This window comes from Triplophysa rosa, linkage group LG14 (assembly GCF_024868665.1).
Source record: "Triplophysa rosa linkage group LG14, Trosa_1v2, whole genome shotgun sequence".
Classification (NCBI taxonomy): Eukaryota; Metazoa; Chordata; class Actinopteri; order Cypriniformes; family Nemacheilidae; genus Triplophysa; species Triplophysa rosa.
In genome coordinates, this window is record NC_079903.1 from 13,927,896 (window position 1) to 13,949,448 (window position 21,553).

Sequence of the window (21,553 nt, forward strand, 5' to 3'; positions counted from 1 at the left end):
TTTATTTAAAGGGGTCATATGGTGCAAATACGTGTTTTTCTGTGTCTTTGGTGTGCCCATGCATGTATTAGACACGTAAAATTGCAAAACTCAGTGTGGGAACAAAAGATGCATTCTATCTAAAAGCGAATGCTCACCCAGACCTGCCCGAAACGCCTCGTGTAAGTTTGTGGTATGACTTGACTAAGATCGCCCAAATGTATACGCAAGTAAGATCTGCGTACCTGTCAGCACAATTGCTTTGGAACCTGATGTTCCAAATATGGTAAGAGGCGTTACATATCCGTCACACGCTTGCAGTATTCGACCAATCACTATGCACTGGTTAACTGGCCAATCAGAGCACACCTCGCTTTTCAGAGCGATGAGCTTTGTAAAAATCTGCGCGTTTCAGAGAGGCGGGGCAAAGAGGAGATAAACACATGCACGGTATACACATTGCATTACATCTAAAACAAACGATAATATTAGTTTTAGCCGTGTCATATGACCCCTTTAATAAAATGAACATACAACAAAATTCAACAAATCGTTTATTTAATACAATTATTATACAGTAAAATAATAATACAAACGAATATTAACAGAAATTAAATAAAATACAGTTATATTATTAGACACTAGCCAAACACAAACTGGAAGTTAACTGGGGGTCAGTCGCGCTTCCGTCCGTCCGATGAAACGGTCTATAGACTTTTTTCCAAAAAGGTTTAAAGTCTTCGCCTTTATATCGTCCTTCAGGCTGTTACACTTGCATAGTTCAAGAGACCACATTTACTGTACCACCGCATGGACTGATTCTCTCTCTTCCAATCATTATAAAGCTCTTTTAGGTTTTTTCAGAGAAAAAAAAGCTCACCTCTGCAGTCTGAAGCCATGAAAATGACCCTTGGCTCAGCCGTGTGCATAAGCGAGCCAGTAAAGATGCCAGAGACTGCATTCATTAGACCTCTCTGCAATAAAACCTTTGCCTGCAGGCATCCAAAGCACAACTCACAATAGCTCCTAATGGTTTTTGTTAAAAAGCTCTCATCACATCAGGTTACGTCTCCAACCTCTCATCAGGAGAAGTAAATATTAGCTTCTGCATGTTTGATGGCATTTTAATACAGCCATCAATACACTAATACCAGCGCTGCACGCTTGCTTCTAGCCAGGAGGATGAATGGGCCTCTGGTAAGCTTTTGTCACATTGTATAATTTCCTCATTCCCTCTGATGGTGCTGGTGGACGTCTATTCTAAAAGGCCGACCGATTAGTGATTAACATGTTTACGGAGAAAACGGGACCGAGCAGCAAGGTAACAAATCAAGTTGGCTTCTCCGAGACAAATAGCACGACGGTTGATGTCTTTTTAACAATATGCTTCATTTTCCGGCAAGGCCTCTCACTCCAAAGCAGCGAGGAGGAGTAATGCATAATATCATAAAAACTGACAAGTGTGCACTTTAATTTTAATGCTGCTGGCCACAGATGAACGCGTTTAGAATCAGACAATATCAGAAGATACTGTTGCAAAGTCATTGCAGGAGCCTAATGGTTCCCTTGTCAGTGTAGCAGATGCTGAAACATGGCAGCGTCTCTGCTGGAGTTACTCTTGTGATCAGCATTAGAGGTTATTGATTTGTCATTCTTCTGCTAACCTCTCGAAGGCATTTGGCACTCAGTGTCTAGAACATTAGATAAATGTGAGCTCCTTGTCAGCAGGCTTTTGATACAAACCCTAATGGTGAATATAAAATCTATTTTGAAATGTTTGTATATTTCAAATTGGTTATTAAACACAATATACTGTATATGATCACATACGTTCCCTTTTAGGTGTGGAAAAAAAGGACACAGAGGAAAAGATTTTTTCAGAATGTAATTATTTTAGAAAGAGTGCAGTACAACAATATGTAATATTCAGATTTTCAAAAACATTAAAATGTTAATTACAGAAAAGCAAAACAAACAAAAAAAATCTTGTATTGGAGAGATCAACCCAAGGCATTATTTTCCATGTTAACGCTCAAAGATTCATGAAAATATGTAATGTTGCGCCCTTATTGCAATTTTTCCCAATTTTAGCTCTTGTAGCTTCTTAACTGGATTTCTGGTACAAATTTATGTATTATTTCCCGAATTTCAGATTGTCTTTATAAGTGCATACTCTTTTAAAAAATCTGGCCCCTACTTCCAGTTTTTCACTTTGACCAAAACAATAATCATTTCTGCTGGTATCTCACTTTCAGTTCCCTATTATCTCCGTATTCCGTGACATTGTTAGAGGGGAAATGGTTAATTGAATAAATGAATGCTATGTTTTGTCAGATAATTTACACAGTTCTAAATTTCAGATCTGCATTAATTTGCTTGAACATCAAACTCGTTTGTATGAAACTTGCATGAACTTGTATTAGACATGTTAAAAAAGACTTATGCAGATCTAATTCATGTTCACAAACAGCTGTCTGTTCTCTTACAGTACCGTGTTCTTGATTGAGTTATTTTTAGGTCCTGGCCTTAAAGAGCAGATTTAGTATGGGACTGGAAACGCTTGATGCAGAACGGTGAGAGGTCATGAGAGGGAACCTGCCCCATGGCCAACTGACAGAGCACCTTCCCCACTACAGGGCCGAACTTGAAGCCATGACCTGCGGACGAAGAACATTCACAGAGAGGTGAATCATCACAGTACAGAGTTTACATTCATTCAATATACCAGAGCGAAAGAACTGCACTTTGTGGGCAAACACAATAGCCCTCTATAAATAGCCATTATCTGCCGTCTTATTCACAAAGCCTTTGCATGAGAGAGCTTGGAGACAAAAAATAAATCACGCTGGCAATCACACCCGCTGTCACAGAACATTTATTTCCCGGGTTGGTTTTGGCCAAATGCTGAATTAAGAAAATTTGTCTCCTCATTGAATAGAGTGGCCTAACAGAACAGTGTTTTTATGTGTTCATGGGTGTGTTAATGGGACAATTCACCCAAAAATGAAAATTCTGTTATAATTTAATCTTTGTTGTTTAAATTGTTGTTTCAAACCCAAATTCCTTTCTGCATTCTATGAAACACAAAAGGAGATTTTGCGCCCAATGGTAGGGACTGAATACCCCAGTCCCCATTTACATTAGTTGTATAGAAAATAAGGTCAAGAGTCAACATTTTGCTTTCTGTGTTGCACGAAATAAAATACTACAAGCGTAAATAAATGGCACACTTTCGCAATCTAAAAAAACGGAAAATTTCCGGCCACTGGTGCACCAGAAATATACCGTAAAATAACAGGTTTTTCTGTAAAATGACATTTTTTTAATGTTTTTTCTTGTAAAAAAACATTGAATACTGCATTTCAAAAATAGACTATATAAAAAAACAGAAATGGTCTGACATCTGGGGCGCCGTAAAAATAAGTTTCCCCCGTAAAATGACATGCTTTCCATGTTTTTATTGTAAATTTGTAGTCTTTTTTGTGATTTGACCGTATTTCAAAAATATGTGAAAACCCTATAAAAACAGTTTTTGGACATTATAAGTGAAAAATCTGTAAAAATAACAGTATAATTCTGTATTTTTTTTTACAGTGTATCCCTTTAAGAGAGAACTGGAGCTGGTGTTTAAAATGCATTACATTCTCCAACACTCTCAGCTCTTTGCTTTTGTGCATTGGGTGGTCTTTTGAAGTCTTGAAGGCCTGGGCTATGAGTGGATATGGCTTTGACCGTCAGACGTGCGCACGGAGGGTCTTCTGTTCTGCCTCAAACCCGGCTGATGTGACTGAGTATCCACGGCAACCGGAGGACCCTGTGCTCAGAGCATGGCTTGATACGAATCCTGAGTGGAAGAGGGGCAACTTCCCATCCGGTGCGGTGGTTTATGTATTTGCCCCTGAAATGGATCCAATTTGCACCCTTTAGATTCTCCAAAGGCACAAATGCAACAGCTGCACAGAGGGCGGGAGAGCTGCGGGGAGGCGGACCGCTGTCATTACAGCAGACAATAAAAGAAAAAAAGGTTAATAGTGAGCACTCCTCCGCTCCTATCAGAGTTGTAATGTATTATTAAGGCAGAAGAATATATGTCATAAATCATTAGCGTGCCATGTGTCAGAGCATGGGGATGGCGCTGGTGCCGTGAGGCAGCCACACAAAGCTTCCTATGACATCTCCAGAGCAGCTCCTTAAACCAGGAACAATACATCACATGATGAATGGCTACGTGGTGATGCAGCAAAACCGCTCTGCCAGCTGTACTGTATATCCCCCCCTAACCCATTCCAACCGAAACGCTAGTTTCCATGACGCTAAATGCCGCTCCTCGGAAGTGATTACCAGCGGAATTTAATCAGCCCCATAATTAGTCTAAGGAGGAGGTGATGGGAGCAGATGGAACAGGTGAGCCCTCTGGCCCCCTGAGAGGCAGGTACGAGGGCACACAGGAACCCGGGGAGCCGGCAGCCCAGTTTAATTAAAGGATAAAAGGCGCTCGCACTGGGGACTTACCGTACCTTCACCAGCACCCAGCTCCATTCTCTCATCGACAAGTTAAGGAACTCTGAGGTGGCGTGACCGAATGTGTGTGTGTGTTTTTAGAGGTTTTTAGAGGAAAAATGAGACTTCATTAGTGTCCATACTGACCTGAGAATCCAGCACCGATGATGATGTTGCTGTAGTTTGGGTGGCAATCAAGGACGAAGTGATGATCGGGTGTGACCTGTGAACGATGATGATTGAAGCACGGGAATGTTAAACATCAGGACTGTAATTATTTCTGCAAATATTTGACATTTTCATACTCTGAACATGAATTATGCGCAGTGTTTGAACTGCGCTTAAAAATGAAAAAGTCTCCCTGATGGTAATGATCTCATTCACAAAAAGTGATTTAGGGGTGTCAAATATTTATTTTGATGTTTTGCAGAGGTAAAACAAATGCTTTCAGTTCTCCTAAAGAAAATATTATCATTGCATAATCTAAGTACATAGGCCCGGTCCCAAATGGCGCACTTTATGTGGACTTGCGGTCTCGTGGACTTAAATTGCGTGGACTAAAATATCTCCTTTTGTGTTTCACAGAATCATATACAGGTTTGAATGACATGAGAGTGGATAAATAATGACTCTCTTTAAGAGCCCTGGAAAGCATTTGGAGCCACATGTCCATAGCCAGGATTATCTCTCTTTTTCTTGTTTTGAAAATAATCAATAGTGTGCAAGACTGACTGAGACGTTTTTCTGTCGATGCTATCGATGAAGGCAGCTCTACGCAGCATGCTACTAGGTAACCGTTTTATACGGTTTCTTTCTTTAATACAGAACTTTATCTCTGCATGCTCTCCAGCATTCTGGACTCTGACCTGCTGATCTCCTGACAGGACAGTGGAGGGTTTAGTCAAGGACTGTTTATAAAGGATTGTGACTTTTCATGATGTGCATTGACCCTGCATATGAAAGCTGTGTTTGTATTATGTTTTCATTTCCACCATCTGGATGGGAGACTTTCATACAGAAGTGTATGCAGTAACTAAAAACCAGTTGCATAAACTTAGCCTCAAGTTAAGACTGTGTCTTAACAACGAGTCTCACTGACTAGCAGTTAGTTAGGACTAAGCAGTCTTACTTTTCAGATTTCAATTAGACCTATCTACCTTTTTATGTAACTGACTTAAAGAAAATGTGTCCAGTCTTGAAGAAAAAAATGAGATGACTAACTTGTAAGACTAGTCTAAGCTGTTTATGCAACTGGCCACAGCTCTGAGAGAATTTGATTGTTTTTGGTCAATATATATTTGAAAGAGTTTTTCATACTGTGTGGCCAAATTAAAATGATGGAAATCTTCACTATTTGGACTGAATTCCTATGGGGCATACAATTCAATTCCGATGTATGAATTTTGCAAACCCATTCCTTTGCAATTAAATCACAGAATTGATGACATTCCAATATACTGTACTTTTCCCTCTCCTCAAGTGAGTAAGAGTCAAAGGAAAGTTTGGTCCAGGACACACAGCAGCAGATCTTAACTAGTGACAGCACCTGAGGATGAGCAATGAAGCGACTCACTGTGTACAAGCAGCTCTCCACTACAGCAGGCGCTGGCACCAGCCCAGGGAAACAGCGGGTGATGTATCGCGAGAGTATATCGATGTCCCCTCTATCCTTCTGTTTATCTCTCTCATCCGGTTCGGTTTCACTGCCCGTGTGGTAACACACCTGCTCAGACACATGCGCGCACGCTATGATTCATAAAAAAAATCTGACCTATGATACACTGCAGATCCGTGAGCCATCAGTCGGGATGCTTGGGGAAATGGCAGATATATGTGCTGGGCTCCTGAGAGCGTAGCAGACATAATGCATCTAACATGACACAGCCATCTGTGCTCGCCCATTCAGACTTGCTAAGTGTGATGAGACTGAAGATCCCTGCTGGGCCCTGCCACGTTCTGAAACTGAGCCATTAGTACCAAGAGAACACAGACCGGAGGAGAGTGCTACTCCTCTGCCTCTGTAAAAGCATCAAGAAACATGGATTCGTTCTGAGGGCTATAGAATTTGTGCTTTCGTCTAATGTACTCAAACTCTCGAAAGCTTCAGAGTAGGAGATGTTATTGTGAATCTCTACGTACGGGAATGGTGCATTAATCAACAAATAAGAAAAACATAACGCTGAATCATTGTGGCTTTTTCTTATGTGATGTGGGCAGAATATTGCATTAACATGATGGTCTGCTGTATCTAGAATAAGCTTTTGTTGTCATGGAGATATTTGCCCTTACAAATGAAAATTAGGAAAAGCATTGTTGTATAACCCTCTTTCATTACTTTATGTTAGTCAAGAGGCTAGACTCGGTAAGATGATCCAAAGATTTAGCAAGCCAGACTCGAATGGGCATCACCACACGAGCACTATGGTTCAACGTGCCCTAACGTCTATACCACATCTCCGACCACTTACCTTCATTAATCCTGGATACTCATTGGACGGGAGGCCGTAAATTTCCGCCTCTTTTGGATTGTACTGAACAAAACAGGGGAACCGATGGCTGACACTGTAGGTGCCTGGGATCTTCTCCTTCCAGTAGCATACATTTATTTTAACAACCTGTCCCGAAAATAACTCTGATTAAAATCTTTTTAATTCAAATATCAGGTTCCATTTGCACGTTTTCTCAAGTTAAAGCATGGGAGAATGGGATTATAAAAATAATTATAGACATTAACACAGCTCATACTGAAATAGATTGAATAAAGAGTAAGGAATTGGTAGTTTTAACTTTAAAGAATTGTTCAGCCTGCCTTCTCATTCAGAAACCATAAAAATTCACCTGTGCACGAATGGTTTGCTCATATATTGTCGTGGTCACCCGAGCGCAGACTTTCAAGTCCATGCTATTCTGGAAAATGCAATTCCAATTCCAGGTCCAATTCTAACTTTAACTAACACGGAATACGTTTTTCATTATGTCTCTTGTGGTGTGTGACACATATAAACTCTCTGTGGTCTGGAGACCAGTTTATAGGCTTGGTAGGTGAGTATAGGGTTTGTTTATATTCACAAATCTTTTATTCTGCCCAGGTCTGTAATCCAGAACAATCTACTGTATGTTGCTGTGTGTGCAGTTTCAAAAATATACCCATAGATAATATTCTATAATTCATGTGTTTCCACTTTTCATAAACTGCTTTCCAGCCCCACACATTTTATCACATTTATTACAGACTTCATCCCTATCATTCATTCAATCAAGAAAAAAGAAATATTTGGGGAATAAATAACTGAAAGAATGACATAAATGATGCCTCGGTCACATTAGACTTGCATGTGAAATTTCTTGCAGACCCCTGCATATTTTGGGCAGCAACTAGATATGAAATCACACACCAAGGCACACGTTTGGGTTTTTATCCACACATCTGGGACCGATTTGCACTGTTATTGTTGTTTTCTAAAGTTGTATTTTATAAAACGGGGTTGCACAATACTGTTATTATCAGCATTTCCTACAACTGAAAAGTTTGCCCCATGACATATTGATCTTCTATTGGTCACACGCCTTAAAGTGAAAATTCTTTCATCATTTACTCACCATCTCATCATTTCAAAGTTGTATGACTTTCTTTCTTCTGCAGAAAACAAAAGAAGATATTTTGAAGAATGTTGGTGACTGAACGACGGCGGTACCCATTGACTTCGATTGTTTAGGCACACGACCAATGTAAGTCAATGGGTACCGCCGTTGTTCGGTTACCAACATTCTTCAAAATATCTTTTTTTGTGTTCTCCAGAGGAAAGAAAGTCATGCCGGTTTGAAATGACAAGAGTGTGACAGAATTTCTATTTTTGGGTGAACTATACCTTTAATGTGGTCAAGTTCACCAAACTTGACCTTTGCATTTCTGGTCTGAATTTATTCAGTGCATGCATAAAAATGGATAAATGAAAAGAAAAGTCTAGTGTGTCCGTGGCATTAGTGTTTCTTCAAGTCTGTACCTTCAACGGGAGCTCCAGTCCAGCACGTGTCAGTAGTGTGTTGGCCCAGGGACCCGCTGTGATCACCAGGCTCCTCCCTCTATACACTCCTGACTCAGTTGTTACAGTGACCACAGCACCAGGCTTGATGTCAATCACCTTCTCCCCATCCTTAATCACACCCCCCTTATTCTGATACAGGCCCTGAAACAATAAGATCAGAACATTGTTAGTTATATTTTAACAGGGCTGGATAGATGTCAGCAGGGATCAGTTAAAACTGGAAAAAGCAGTTCAGATTCATGAAACAGATAACAAAAGAGCTTCCTTAGAGAGAGGCAACAGGGAGCATATGACTGTACAGTGTAGACAGAGCTTATTGAGTCAGAAGAGGCATCGTGTACCAAAGTGCAGGGCCATATTCCCTAGATAGGGTGTAAGGAGGCTCTAACAAGCTAGTCTGCCGCCATATCTTTTAGTGCTTTTTAAAAAAGTGTGTTAAAGGCGACATTAAAGTGCAGTTACATAAAGACCATTATCCAAACCTTTGTGACTCTGAAAAGATAAAGATTGTACAGTACTGTACGCTGCTGCCGTTAAATGTATTCTTGATCTGCACAATTTGACCTGAATTGAAATTTAACTCATTTGAACACACTCCTTAACAAATAAAAATGATTCTTTCTATTTTAAATATTCACTATTAGATTGATCAAATGTTTTATTAGAAATTACCTGTATAGCTCTGAGTGATCTGTCTGCATACAGAACTCCAGCAGTGGTGTCCACGAGAGCACCATTCCCATCCGTCAGATTCACATTAGGAATGTGCTGGCTGAACTCTTTCCTCTCCAGCAACACAGTTGGAACTTCGTTTTTTTGCAATGTGGCCTTTATGTTTGAAAAACCCTCTTCATTCTCTGGACCCATAACCAGCAGGCCTGTGCGTCTGCAAAGGAATGTGTTTAATTTACATTTCCACCTTGAACAGCTGTGAAATACATTACATCATAAAGAACTGTGCCCTTATTTAGGTACAAGTGCTTTAAGTGCACCAAGGCTCTGTATGTTTAAAATGTTCGGTGCTTATGATGCAGGTGTCTCGAAGTCGGGAGTTACGGCACTATGAACGAGAGGTCGAAAACACAGGCTTTAAATCAACAGTGTGTGCGTGTGTGTATGTGTGATAGATGGCCGTGCTGATTCCGGTGGATACTTTTTCCAAGGCCCACTCCATCTGCCAGCCACGATGATGCATGGACGGCACCAGTTCACAGGTCCAACTCATTCATCAGAGTTTTTTATGACTGTATGTGTGTGTCTGATTGGGGACATTGAGAGAACGACTCCATGTCGCACGTGTCAGTGCGTGTCAGGTCACGTCGAGAGCCTTCTTGGTGCCAATAATGGGCAATGTCTACTTAAAACAGGAACGAGATAACAAATGCATTGTTTTTTAAAACGCTCCACACGTTTTTCTCTCCCTGCCCGGGTGTCTCAGGGGCACAGGTGGCTTCTCATCAGGAGGACCCATACGTCAGAGTGCTGAGATGGATGCAGGAGAAAAAGGGAGATGACTGTGTGGCTCTGCGTCGAGGCTGAGTGGGTTTGACCCACTTGTGATCCATTACAACCTCTCAGAGACTGTAAAAACAAGGGCTCTTCACAGTGATTCTTAGAGACATAGAATGCCCCTTTAAAGTTATAGAGAGGGATATGACAAGTGCTGCTGTACGATGTCTGCATGCAAAAAGGATTTCTTGCAGCAAAGAAGAACGTTTCATAATTCTTTCTCGCACCTGAAGAGCTGAACACCTGCCTCCCTCTCAAGCTGGGCCCAAAGCTCATAGCTTTCATGCATCATCTTTGTGTAGAAATCTTCCTCATAAGCTTTCCGTATGATCCTGGTCTGGCCATGAGAGCTCCCTCTGGAGTGGGGCAGAACAAACTGGGAAGAAGGGGGAAAAACAACAGTAGTCTTGGTGGTATTGACACACTATATTGGGTGGTACTGTTGCAGGCTTTTGGAATAAATGTTTCAGACAGTAAATTTCAATTATACTTTCATTATATAAAGCATGGCAAATATATTGTTGAAAATTACATTTATTTAACTCATACGGGGTTGGGACGAGATCGAGTACATATGACACTTTCGTTCCATTTTTGGGTGAACCGTTACACCTGAATATAGCGAACAAATAATGTGTCATACCGACCTGCTCCAGCAGCAATGTTTTCTGTTTGTTTTGGGCCAGATGATACGCTGTACTCGAACCCTGGATCCCAGCTCCAATGACGATACAGTCATGCACTTCAGTTGACATTTTAAAGTTTTAATTCTCCCTTATTTGATTCCTCTGACTCTCCACAGATGTAGTTGTCGTGACCTACTTTCACTCTCAGTTCAAAGTTCTCGGTTACAGTTACATAACTAGATCGGTTGAATGAATGTACTCGCCTTGGCGCGCCCCGCCTTCTGAGTTTCATCATCGGGTTAACCCGTTCATACTTTAGCCTTACGTTAACAGTATAGTGTAGTTACTGAAGTATTTTGTTTATGTGGGCAAACATATTACTATTGTATAAACGACGTAAAACACAAAATCCAGAAAGATTAAAACCGAAAAAACGGAATTTGGGGAAAAAATAAAACGGATTAGTTTATTGTTGTTGTGTCATCCCTCATATCTCAGCCTCAGACGTCACGCCCACGGACCGTTGGGTAAACGTCTGATGCATAAGGAAAATGTCCAAAAGCAATATTTTTATTTTAAATCTTATTATTTTATATGCAAAATTTCACATCCACAAATGTAAATGGTCCGAAAGGAAACCAAATATTATCCAGTTTAAACTGGAGTTGAAAATTTATTTTTAAACACTTGAAGGACTTGCAAGTAGAAAAGCTGCCAAGACTATGGACTTCTACAGTGCTCTTAATTCCTCTTTTTAAGTTGATTGTATTGTTTCAGTATTTTTTGTTGCTGTTCACTATTGTCATCTTTTATTTTATTTTATTTTATTTTATTACTGTTTTAATATATGGATATTACAATTGCGATTTCATATTACTTACTGTTATGTTATAAATACATATTATTGTAAATATATATATATATATAAATAAAAAAGTCTGATGCATAAGACACACTTTTCTGGAAACACTTAAGCATGTTCGAAGTCGTCATCTGATTGGTTGAATTTCACAGGATTTCCGGGAGACGTGCGTGTCGCGTTCTTTAACGGTCCGCCTGGAAACAACACGAAGCCGTCTGATCTAAGAAGTAAACTGTCGTGTTTACAACGGTTGCTATAAGAATTCATCATGATCGACTAAACGCTTAATCCTTAAAAGTATGCGAGGTTCGCGGCATAAACCTATAATCATTTTGTTGCTGTTAACTTTTGAAACGTTTGTGAATGTACTACACCGGTCTGTTACTGCGGGAACATTTCCACGCCTTGAAACATGACGCGGCACAAAACGAAACGTGATTGGTTGCTTTACCTGTCAGTCATATTGGCCTCTTGGGCGGGCCTTGGCCAAAGAAAGCGGCGATAAGTTCAGTACTTCAGTATGAAGAGACTATCCCTCATATATAAAGCCATATCTCTCCCGTCCCTCGTGTGGGATGCTTTTCATGAACTGGCCTATGAAAAACTTAATAGCCCTGGTATAGAGTCTAACGTTATATGTTAGACTGTTTATTTCATTTGCAAATGCGCTATGTGTTTAATAAATATACGCAACCAGTCTTTGTATTTCTGTCACATATCTGCCAAAATTAAGATTCAGTATTACATATGCGGCGCTGCACAGACCAATCGGCGTTCGACATCAAAGTGCCGCGAGAGTGAATTTTAACTGTATGTTTTGGTTTATATTTAATACAGTCTACTTTAAATGATAAATTATATAACATTAGGGACGTCTCCACATCAACGCTTGACAAGTTTGAGTTTACGCACAATATACCAATGAATTATTTTACAGGTCTAACTCGAGATCGTGAGTGAGTGGAGACAGACATTAGTTCACATAGCCTACTGTAGATCGTAAAACGTTGAAATACACTAAGAAGTGTATACACTAAAGTGCTTTTTTAAAAGAAATACCACAGCTCCCCGTTTACTTGTACGTGTGGCTACGCCGTTTACGTGCAGTGTTCAATGTGACGACTGGCGTTGTGAGCGGTCTTCAGTTATAATATTCAGCTCAGCTGGATCCGGTTATACGGCTATGCAGCGAGCACGCTCCTAGCGTTTTTGCTATCTTGTAAGTTACGTTTTGTCACAGTGTAGTTATTAATTGACCTTTTATGCATGTACAATTACCCATTTTAACGCTGTGGATATGTCGCTGTTGTGTATGTGCTGAAAGTAAAATTAAGGTAGCAGTTACTTATTTATGATCAAGTCATTATATTCCATTTAATATCACTCTTAAATGTTTAGTTTATTGTATAAAAACTGCTACAAATTGTTGGTTTCTGATTAAGCTCCTCACATGTGAACATTATTTGATGATTAAACGTCTAACGCATGTCAAAGAGGAGGAGCTGGTGGATCAGAAAAGGATTGAGTGACAGGTGATATTGAGGAGTGAGATAGAAGCCAGTATGGTAAAGCTACAGTAGGCTACTCATCCAAGTACCTCTTTCAGACAGACAGTTTACCCAAAGTGGCTTGCAATGGTCTTATAGTATCTGTGTATCAAGCCTTTGACAACATAAGTAATGTTACTTATGTTGTCAAAGCCTTGCTTTCTACACAGATAAATGATTGCTTGATGTTGAATCATAAATATAAAAGACTGCAGCAGATAGATACGAGGCCAGGCTGATGAAACAATAAGGAAGTGCTGTGTCTGGCAGGGTTGTGGCCGGGTTCCTCTGTGTGTGACATGGCACTGTGGAGTCAGTAGCAGGCTGAGCAGATGGATCCTGTGGATGGTGTGGTCTGGAGAGGGTCAGATGGTCCTGCCTCCCCTGCTGCTGAGGCCTGTCATGGACAGATGTAGTCTGATCTTCCCCACAGACATTCTGGAAGAGTGTTTGGTGATTTCCACTTTACAGGAAGATAACAGGTTTAGATAAGGCAGCTCTTCAGTACATTTATTTCAATAGAGATGGTTTTATTTGTGAAGTCTGTAGAATTGGCTTTTGTTGAAAATCACGAGGATCAACAGTTTCATTAAGACAAACATTTGATTATTATTGTTGATGTTTTACCAGTGCCCTTTAGAGGGCTCCTATAAATGTCAAATAACTGTTTCTTTTGTCTGCCGTCTCTAGTCTCGTGACTTTTTCATCCCAGGTACTACCATTATGATGAATAGGAATGCTAACAGTTAGTAGTTTCACTCCAGTATGGTGCAATCCATCAATCCACGATTAAACTGACTTTACTTCCAAACATTTATTTAGCCTATATAATAAGTATTGGTCGACCTTAACTGGAAGCTGCTGGCAGCACGACCGGTGTGTGACAGAGAAATTGTTTTTTAATGTTGTCTGTGTATGATCAAGATTCCCCTCATTCATCTTTGCTTCATACTGTTCACTCTTCAGCCTTTTAAGGATGGCTCCAACACTCCAATTAACCCCTCTCTTCCCCCCAGCTTGTTAGGCTGGATTTGTGCGCCATCAGACCGGCGCTCTCGCCGAGATGTATCAGCCTTCCGAGACATATCTGGAAGCTTATTGATTTTGGCATATTATTTTATGAGTGGGAGTTCGGAGGCTGTAAATGGTGAACAGGCTGTTTCATTGTTCGAGCTGCTAAGCTGCTGTATAATTACATCTGTGACTGTAAAGCTCGCTGACTGAGCACACAGCTGGGCAGAAACACAGCTAGTGAAATAAAATGGTGCCTCATGTTCTTTATGAGCCAGACCCTTGCTGTGACCCCAGCACCACCATCTGTAGGCAGTGAAAGTTTATTTCCTGAAAGGCCCTTTGTGGTATAGGCACGTACAGTTTCCCTCTGACATGATGTATCACAAGCCTCTTAAGCATTTTTAGGGTTTAGTGCCTGGCTGTACAGCAACGTTTAAACTGCAGTGTCAGGACAATCTCATGAACATCACCATGTCTCAACATCAATAACTATTTGAGTGGAGAAAGCGATGCTGCTTGATTTTACTGCCTGAGGGATAAAGATGCTGTCACATTGCTTCTTGATATGCACACTCATCAGGGAATTGCTGTATGTTCGTAGCTCTGTGGAAGCACATTGAAAAAAAAAGGACAACAGCTTGTTGACCAGGACAGATTAAAGGGATAGTTCACCCAAAAATGAAAATCATTTACGTACCCTCATGTCATTCCAAACCTGTCTCCTGCAGAACACAAAAGAAGATATTTTGATGAACAATGGTAACCAACATCACTGGCACCTATTGACTTCTATTGTACGGACACAAAACCACTGAGACATTTCTCAAAATATCTTCTGTCATGTTCCACAGAAGAAAGAGTCGTATAAGGTTTTGAATAATATGAAGGTGAATAGATTTACAGGTTTTTACGGTAGTTTACCGAATTTTGTTTTTGCATAAACTTCAACTCTGTGTTTTTAAATACCCTTTTAAGCACTGGTTCTCAACGCTGGCCCGTGAGATACATTTTCTTGCTGAGTTTAGCCCCAACTCTGATAAAACACGCCTGAACAAGCTCATTATTGTTTTCAGGAATAGACGTGTTCAACTTAATGCGGCGCTGCTCAGATCTGTCGCCGTATGACATTAAAGAACCGCTGCAGCGATTCAAGTGCAGACTGCTCCGTATGCATTGGAATCGCTCTCGCGGTACTTTAATGGGATATGCCAAGCAATCTAAAAAAAATCTTGTTGAACATCTTTGGAACATTATAATATAAACATATTAGTTTGTGTTCATCTGAAGAAAGGGAGTCATATACTGTACATTTATTATGGCACGAGGGTGAGAAAATTATGAATTGTCATATTTGGGTAAACAGTTTCTTTATGTAAATAAACAAGTTAATGACAATCAATGATAAGGGAAGATACAGTAATTCTATTTTTATATGATAATAGCCTGGCCTACAATATGATACTTTAGTTTGTGTTTATTATTGCTTTTTGTCTAGTGTGGAGAATTAAGTTATTCATTCCAGTTCCACTCATTCATCATAATTTATTTATTAATCAATTTATGTTTATATTGAATTATTATATTTATAAATAAACACATTTTTATTTATTCCAAAAACTAAAGAAAGTGGAGTAGAACTCTTCCAATGGAAAGGTCATGCTTTAGAATAACAACAGGCATTAGGCAAGCCCTGGCGCACTGTAACTAACTCGCTGTGCTTTTCACTTGGCATTTACTCCCACCGATTTTTTCCATGCCATGTTTAAATATCAAGTCCCTTGTTAATATTCATGGTCTTCCACGCCTACAGAATGGGATTGTGCCCGGTCTTGTCTAATGAATAACTTAAGACCAATAAATAATGCATTAGGAGTAGCTTACTATCCTGTGCATTACTGTGGGTTCTTCAGGGTGTCCAGGTTCCCTTTTGAAGAATAAACAGAATTGAGTTTGGAGTATATGTGCGGATGATCATAGTCGTGTGAGGTTCTCTGAGCTCTCGCGTACGTATGATATTGGCTTCCCCTCTGTTAACACAGAGCTAATGACTTTATTTGACTGTGCTGTGTATAAATTGCTATGGGGATTATACTATTTAATCTTCTTGTGGCCTCATTGGTGGCAATTGAAATGGCTGTTCTTTTGCGAGAAAATGTCGTGTCAGGGATCACCGGAGAATGGGATTAACTTGAATCTTAAAGGAGAGGAATTCTCGCTCGTATTTTCTTTCTCTCTTCAGAATAAATAAAAAATGTATCCCATTAATGCTGGACTGTTATTGGTTGTTTTTTTAGTATTATAATCCAAACCCTTTTTGATAAAGTTTTAGTTTTGCTCTGAAAGCAATGGATATGTTGACACCTGTCTATTTTCTACAAAACAAATTTAAAACTCAGGCATACTGTATGCCTTCAGATCAAACCGTTTAAGGTTCGCTTTTCAGTCAAGTGAATCTTTAGTCTCTTTCACTGCATTTGTGTTTGCATTTTTCACATGTTCTTTAATGTGTTTGCACGGATATATGAACGCATATCCGGTTCACTTATGTATCACAGGCAACAGAATCCCCCCGTACTGTGTTGGCAAATCCTAAAATGAAATGCGCGAGTGTCTTCAATTATTTAGATACAGACAGTCTCCACATGCACCGTTTAGAAATATCTCAGGGGTAAAATCACCCCTACTGCTCACACTATGGTTCTTACAGAGGGTAGCAAGAGTCCCAGGGGCAGAGGGGAGTCAAACTGAAACGTGGCTGGAGGTCCAAAAGCTTTAGTTCAGATTCCTGTTAGTTTCTTCCAGGGGGCATGAAGTCAGAGGTCTCGCTGCTCATGCTGAGTTTCATGCTGCATTGTCAATGCCCTGCATTATCATAGTTTGCAAATGGTTGTTTTACATTTTTTTGTGCTTGCTTTTATTTTTTGCAAGACATTTGTGGTATAGATGCACTTTTTGCTTGTTTGAACGTTTCTGGTAATGAAGTGAATTTTTATTCAATTTCATAAATTCATTGTTTTCTAACCAGGGTACGATATTTTGTTAAGTTCTGTCATCTGTAGTATGTGTAAACACCAGTCTTAGTCTTTGAACAGTCAGGTTTGTCCTATGATACAGTAAATCCAACACTCACTGTCAGTGACCCCAGGGACCCCCATTGTGCTTAGAAAGGAAAGAGCAGGTCCTTTCACCCCGAGGCACTCCTATCTGCTCTGCTGTGCGTTGCCCTTTAACTTTAGATATGAGGTTTATATATCTTGGTGTACTGCTGCTACTGCAGTTTAAGGAGTTTAGGGTCACAATCTACTCACAGATGTGTTGCTGGAACAAGTAGACTGGGACGAAAAGCAAAATATAGTCTACTGACAGTTCAGTACTGTGGAGTGCACTGGGTTGAGGAAAAACTGTCATGTAGTTTAGGTGCTGTCTTCTCATAGCATCCTCTCGGGATCTCAGATTTTAATGAATTGTGCTTTTAGAAATATTTGTCTAATGTTGTTTTGGGTCAAGGTAACTAATCCTGCTCTTAAGTTTGGTTTTTATGTCTAGACAGGTCTTTCAAAGCATTATAGCTTATGCTGTTAGCCTTTGTGACTTGAATATATATGAAGAATGTATCAGCATATAGTACCTCTGAGAAACATGTGCATTGGTGCAGCAAATTTGCAAGTTTAGTGTTTTTATTTCTCTCCATTTTTTTGTGCTGCTTTTTTAAACAGAAATGCCAAGCTTGACCATTTTTTTTCTGGACAGATGTCGCCACAGTGCAAGGCTTTCATTTCCCCCCAAGCCAGATGCTTTATGCTTGCTCCTGCATTTATGCGTGAGACCTGGCACCTAGGCGGATTTCTTGATAGATCCCTGCCCAGTGGGAATGAATGGCTGCCGGGTCTGTGGGCTGTTTGTAGCCTTCATCCGCTCTTCAAAGAGTTTTAGAACTGTGGTGACTTGTCAAGCCTCTGTCTGCTCTGACACTGTGCAAAGCACTCTGGGACTGGTAAGAGCAGAACTACCTGATAGCACAGAAATGAACAGTTAGTTAAGGGCACTGAGGTGGTTTAGACTGCAGAGCTTTTAAGAGAGACACAGCGAGGCCTTGAGGCTTTTGTGTTGGCATTGTTTGGGTTTATGTCCTATAGTATATTGTCATTCGAGTGATGTTACACTATTCAGTATATAAATTAGATGTTTTCTTCATAACCTTCTTGGAGAGTTGTGTGTTCTGCACATAGTGTTGCTGATAGTAGGATCAGCAGAAAAAAATTAAGGATGTATAGGACATGCATGACCAATGCATGAAATAGCAGAGTTTACCTGAGGGCACTCTAGTTTGAGACATGTTTTATATTTTTCAACCATAGATGCAGAAAATGGCACTTTATGTATTTATCAAAAATGTGTAATTTTGAAGGCCATTTTCATGGAATAACTCTGTCCTCCCTTGAAATTCACTTCCTGGACTGGGTTTCCCCCATTTCCAGCCCTGTGTATGACTGAATCTCTTTTATTTCAGTTCTTAAAGCAATAGTTAACCAAAGATGAAAATTCTCTCATAATTTACACACCGTGATGCAATCCTAAAAGTTTGAGATTTTCACTTTATGACCATGTACTGTATAGGTTGCATATTGATAACATAACAGTATCATAAATATAATCCAATTGATGGTAAGTGAGGCATGCGAGAATCAATGAGATTGATGTGGTGCCATGTTTGTATTTAGCATTCTTAAGGGTTTTCATTTTTCAAAATGAGTTAAAAATGTAAGTTGTTTTTCACACACACCCATTGGTTTGCTTTAGAGGACATTGTTAATTCAAAATAAAGGAAGTCAGAAACATTTAGAATGGTATGAGGGTGAGTAAATGATTAGAGTATGTTCATGTTTGGGTGAACTATTCCTTTAACAAGTATTCCAACAAAGAATTTATTTTCTATGGTAGATTTCAGATACATTGTTATTATTTCAAATTAGTATTGGAGGCTTGGATGCATCTATCCTGAATTTGTTCCGTAAGTAAATAGTTCTGAAAGAGGTTTTCTGGGACATTCTATTTTTGACTTATTCACATACTTTCCGTTGTTGTGCTCTTGTCTAAAAGCAATATCACACTCCCAGTTGTGCCGCTACGGCCATATATAAGCCTGCCGAGATCACCTGTGGCCTCGTGCCTACGGCTGAGCCACAGCTGTGCTGATACACGGTCACTTGTGTGATATTGCTTTAGTAGCCTTGCCACTGGGATTATTGTTTCCAAAAATGTTCTTGACATGAGTCATTCCCTCTGCCTTAAGGATTCACAAGATGACAAATGTAGTTTACGGAATGCAGATTCACTCAGCCTTATGTCATAAACCATGACAAGAAGGCCTCTTTTGTATGGCGTACACAAAGTACAAATATACAGTACTCAAAGCATACTGTATGACTGCAAGGGTGTTGTTTTGTTTTTGTTGCTTTGCCATATGGCTTGTGCAGACGGAATTACCTCATCAAGAACAAGCATGCGATCTGCTCGGTTTGTGGTATGACACTAGGTCCTACAAAATCAAGTGCAGCAAAAATGCAGATACAGGCCAAAGCTGAAGCAAATCTCTGCTTTTTGGTTGAGAAAGATTGAAAGTTTGAAGATGATTGTCTTTGGTGTATTTCATGTAAAGCACATGGATTTTAAATGATTCAGAAAGGTTTTGGTCGGGAGAAATTCAACAGAAGAGATGGAGTGGTGAGGCTTGATGAGAGTTGATTGCTCGGGTGAATAAGGATGTCTGACGGCGATGAGATTGTATAGAACAGATGTTGAGAGTGCTGCGGTGTCTTGACAGTTAGAAATTCTGTTCTCAATTATTGCAAAGAGATCAGAAACACAGATTTCATTACGGTTCGAGTAGAAAGTGTATTATTGCCTTTCTCGGCGCCGCTGATAAAAGGATGATGGAGGTTTTGTTTTTGAGGCGTGTTGAGACAAGCTTTGTTGAACACGAATGAGACCCGATACACTATCTGTGCTAGAGGACTGTGCCGGCGTAGCTCTCAAGTTCTTCTCTAAATAATTTGATTCAGAATGTTGTTATTTTAGCGATTAATATTCCCACTACGATTGTCAGCTTGGTTCTGTTTCTTGTGTTGGCTCGTCTCTAGTGCAAACAGTGGGAGGTATTTAAACTTCATTCAGATCTGGCCGCTGTGTGACAGGGTGATTGGCAGGCTATGAGCAGGCAGGAAATGAGTGTCACATTCTATCTGGGTTGGCTCAGCGGTGTAGAAAGGACTCTTATTAAACTCATTTAAACCCTGAACTCTCCAATTTGTTTGGCCGTAATCTCAAAAAGCGAGAGAATGGAAATATTGTTTTGTAACATTAAATAAGTGACCCAGCTATTAAAAATAAATTATACGCTCATGAAATCACAGTTACCTCCTTTGAAGCAGAATGTATCTTGCTGAGGGCCGGAGTTCCTCTGAAGTGGCACGACTGAGGCCCTGAAATACAGGAATCATCTAAAGCATTTCTTGTCATTAGTTCTCGCTAACAGCAGGTAATACCAGTTACTGTACATCTGTACACACTTGTGCTACATAAGTCAAAGGCTGCCCACGTGCTCTACTGTACTCAGCCTGTAGACAGTACAGATCTCAGGTCTGCTTGATGCTTCCCATGACAAATTCATAAAGCCTGGCCTTTTCTTTAAATCTCGCTGTGTTTAAAAGCCCAGAATTGCATAATTTTGATGACCTTAATATTTAATTTTCATGCATTATTATCTAGGTTGGAGATAAGTGTGCATGTACTTTTAATTAATTTAAAGGGACAGTTCACCCAAAAATGAAAATTATGTCATCATTACTCACCCTCAGGTTGTTCCAAACCTGTATAAATGTCTTTGTCCTGCTGAATACAAAGGAAGATATTTGGAAGAATGTCAGTACCAAACAGATCTCATCCCCCATTTACTGCCATTGTAGGGAAAATAAATACTGTGGGAGTCAATGGGGGATGAGATCACATGTCTCTGTGTTCAGCAGGACAAAGACATTTATACAGGTTTGGAACAACCTGAGGGTGAGTAAAATAAATGGTGACAGAATTGTCATTTTTGGGTGAATTTATCTATTTAAATGTAGAATGTTGGTGCTCTTGATTTATTACAGGAATTTATAGAGCTACATATGAAATTGTTTTCATTATGACTTTGATTTATGTATTTTTTTTACTTTAGTTTGATAATTTAGTCCGGTCATGATTCTAAAAATCAAACACTTCATGTTTAATATTTGTGTGCGAAAGCTTCTTACTAGTGCTATATTAGCACTTTTTAACTATTTTTATTACAGTGATTTAGAGATGACCTAGCGTACATTTGGTCTTGTGGTGTGATATTTATGTTCTCGTGTGTTCACAACCTGTTCTCATCAGTAATTATTTTAATGGCTGTGATTTGCTGCACTAGTTCTGTAAAGTTTGTTTCTG

General features: G+C 39.8%; 1 protein-coding gene across 2 annotated transcripts; it reads right to left on the bottom strand.

The window, feature by feature from the left end:
• Window positions 1-1,837: 1,837 nt before the first annotated feature.
• Window positions 1,838-10,903, bottom strand: pipox (pipecolic acid oxidase). 2 transcript variants are annotated; one of them, XM_057351708.1, is made up of 8 exons: window positions 10,682-10,903; window positions 10,262-10,410; window positions 9,198-9,411; window positions 8,484-8,666; window positions 6,948-7,094; window positions 6,053-6,202; window positions 4,627-4,702; window positions 1,838-2,636 (listed from the first exon to the last, which is right to left on the bottom strand). In XM_057351708.1, the coding sequence occupies exons 1-8, from the start codon at window positions 10,787-10,789 to the stop codon at window positions 2,506-2,508; spliced, it is 1,158 nt and encodes a 385-aa protein (XP_057207691.1). In that variant the 5' UTR covers window positions 10,790-10,903; the 3' UTR covers window positions 1,838-2,505. The 2 variants fall into 2 exon arrangements, with proteins under 2 accessions (XP_057207691.1, XP_057207692.1); XM_057351709.1 differs by lacking the exon at window positions 1,838-2,636 and adding an exon at window positions 2,656-3,970.
• Between the last annotated feature and the right edge of the window lie 10,650 nt (window positions 10,904-21,553).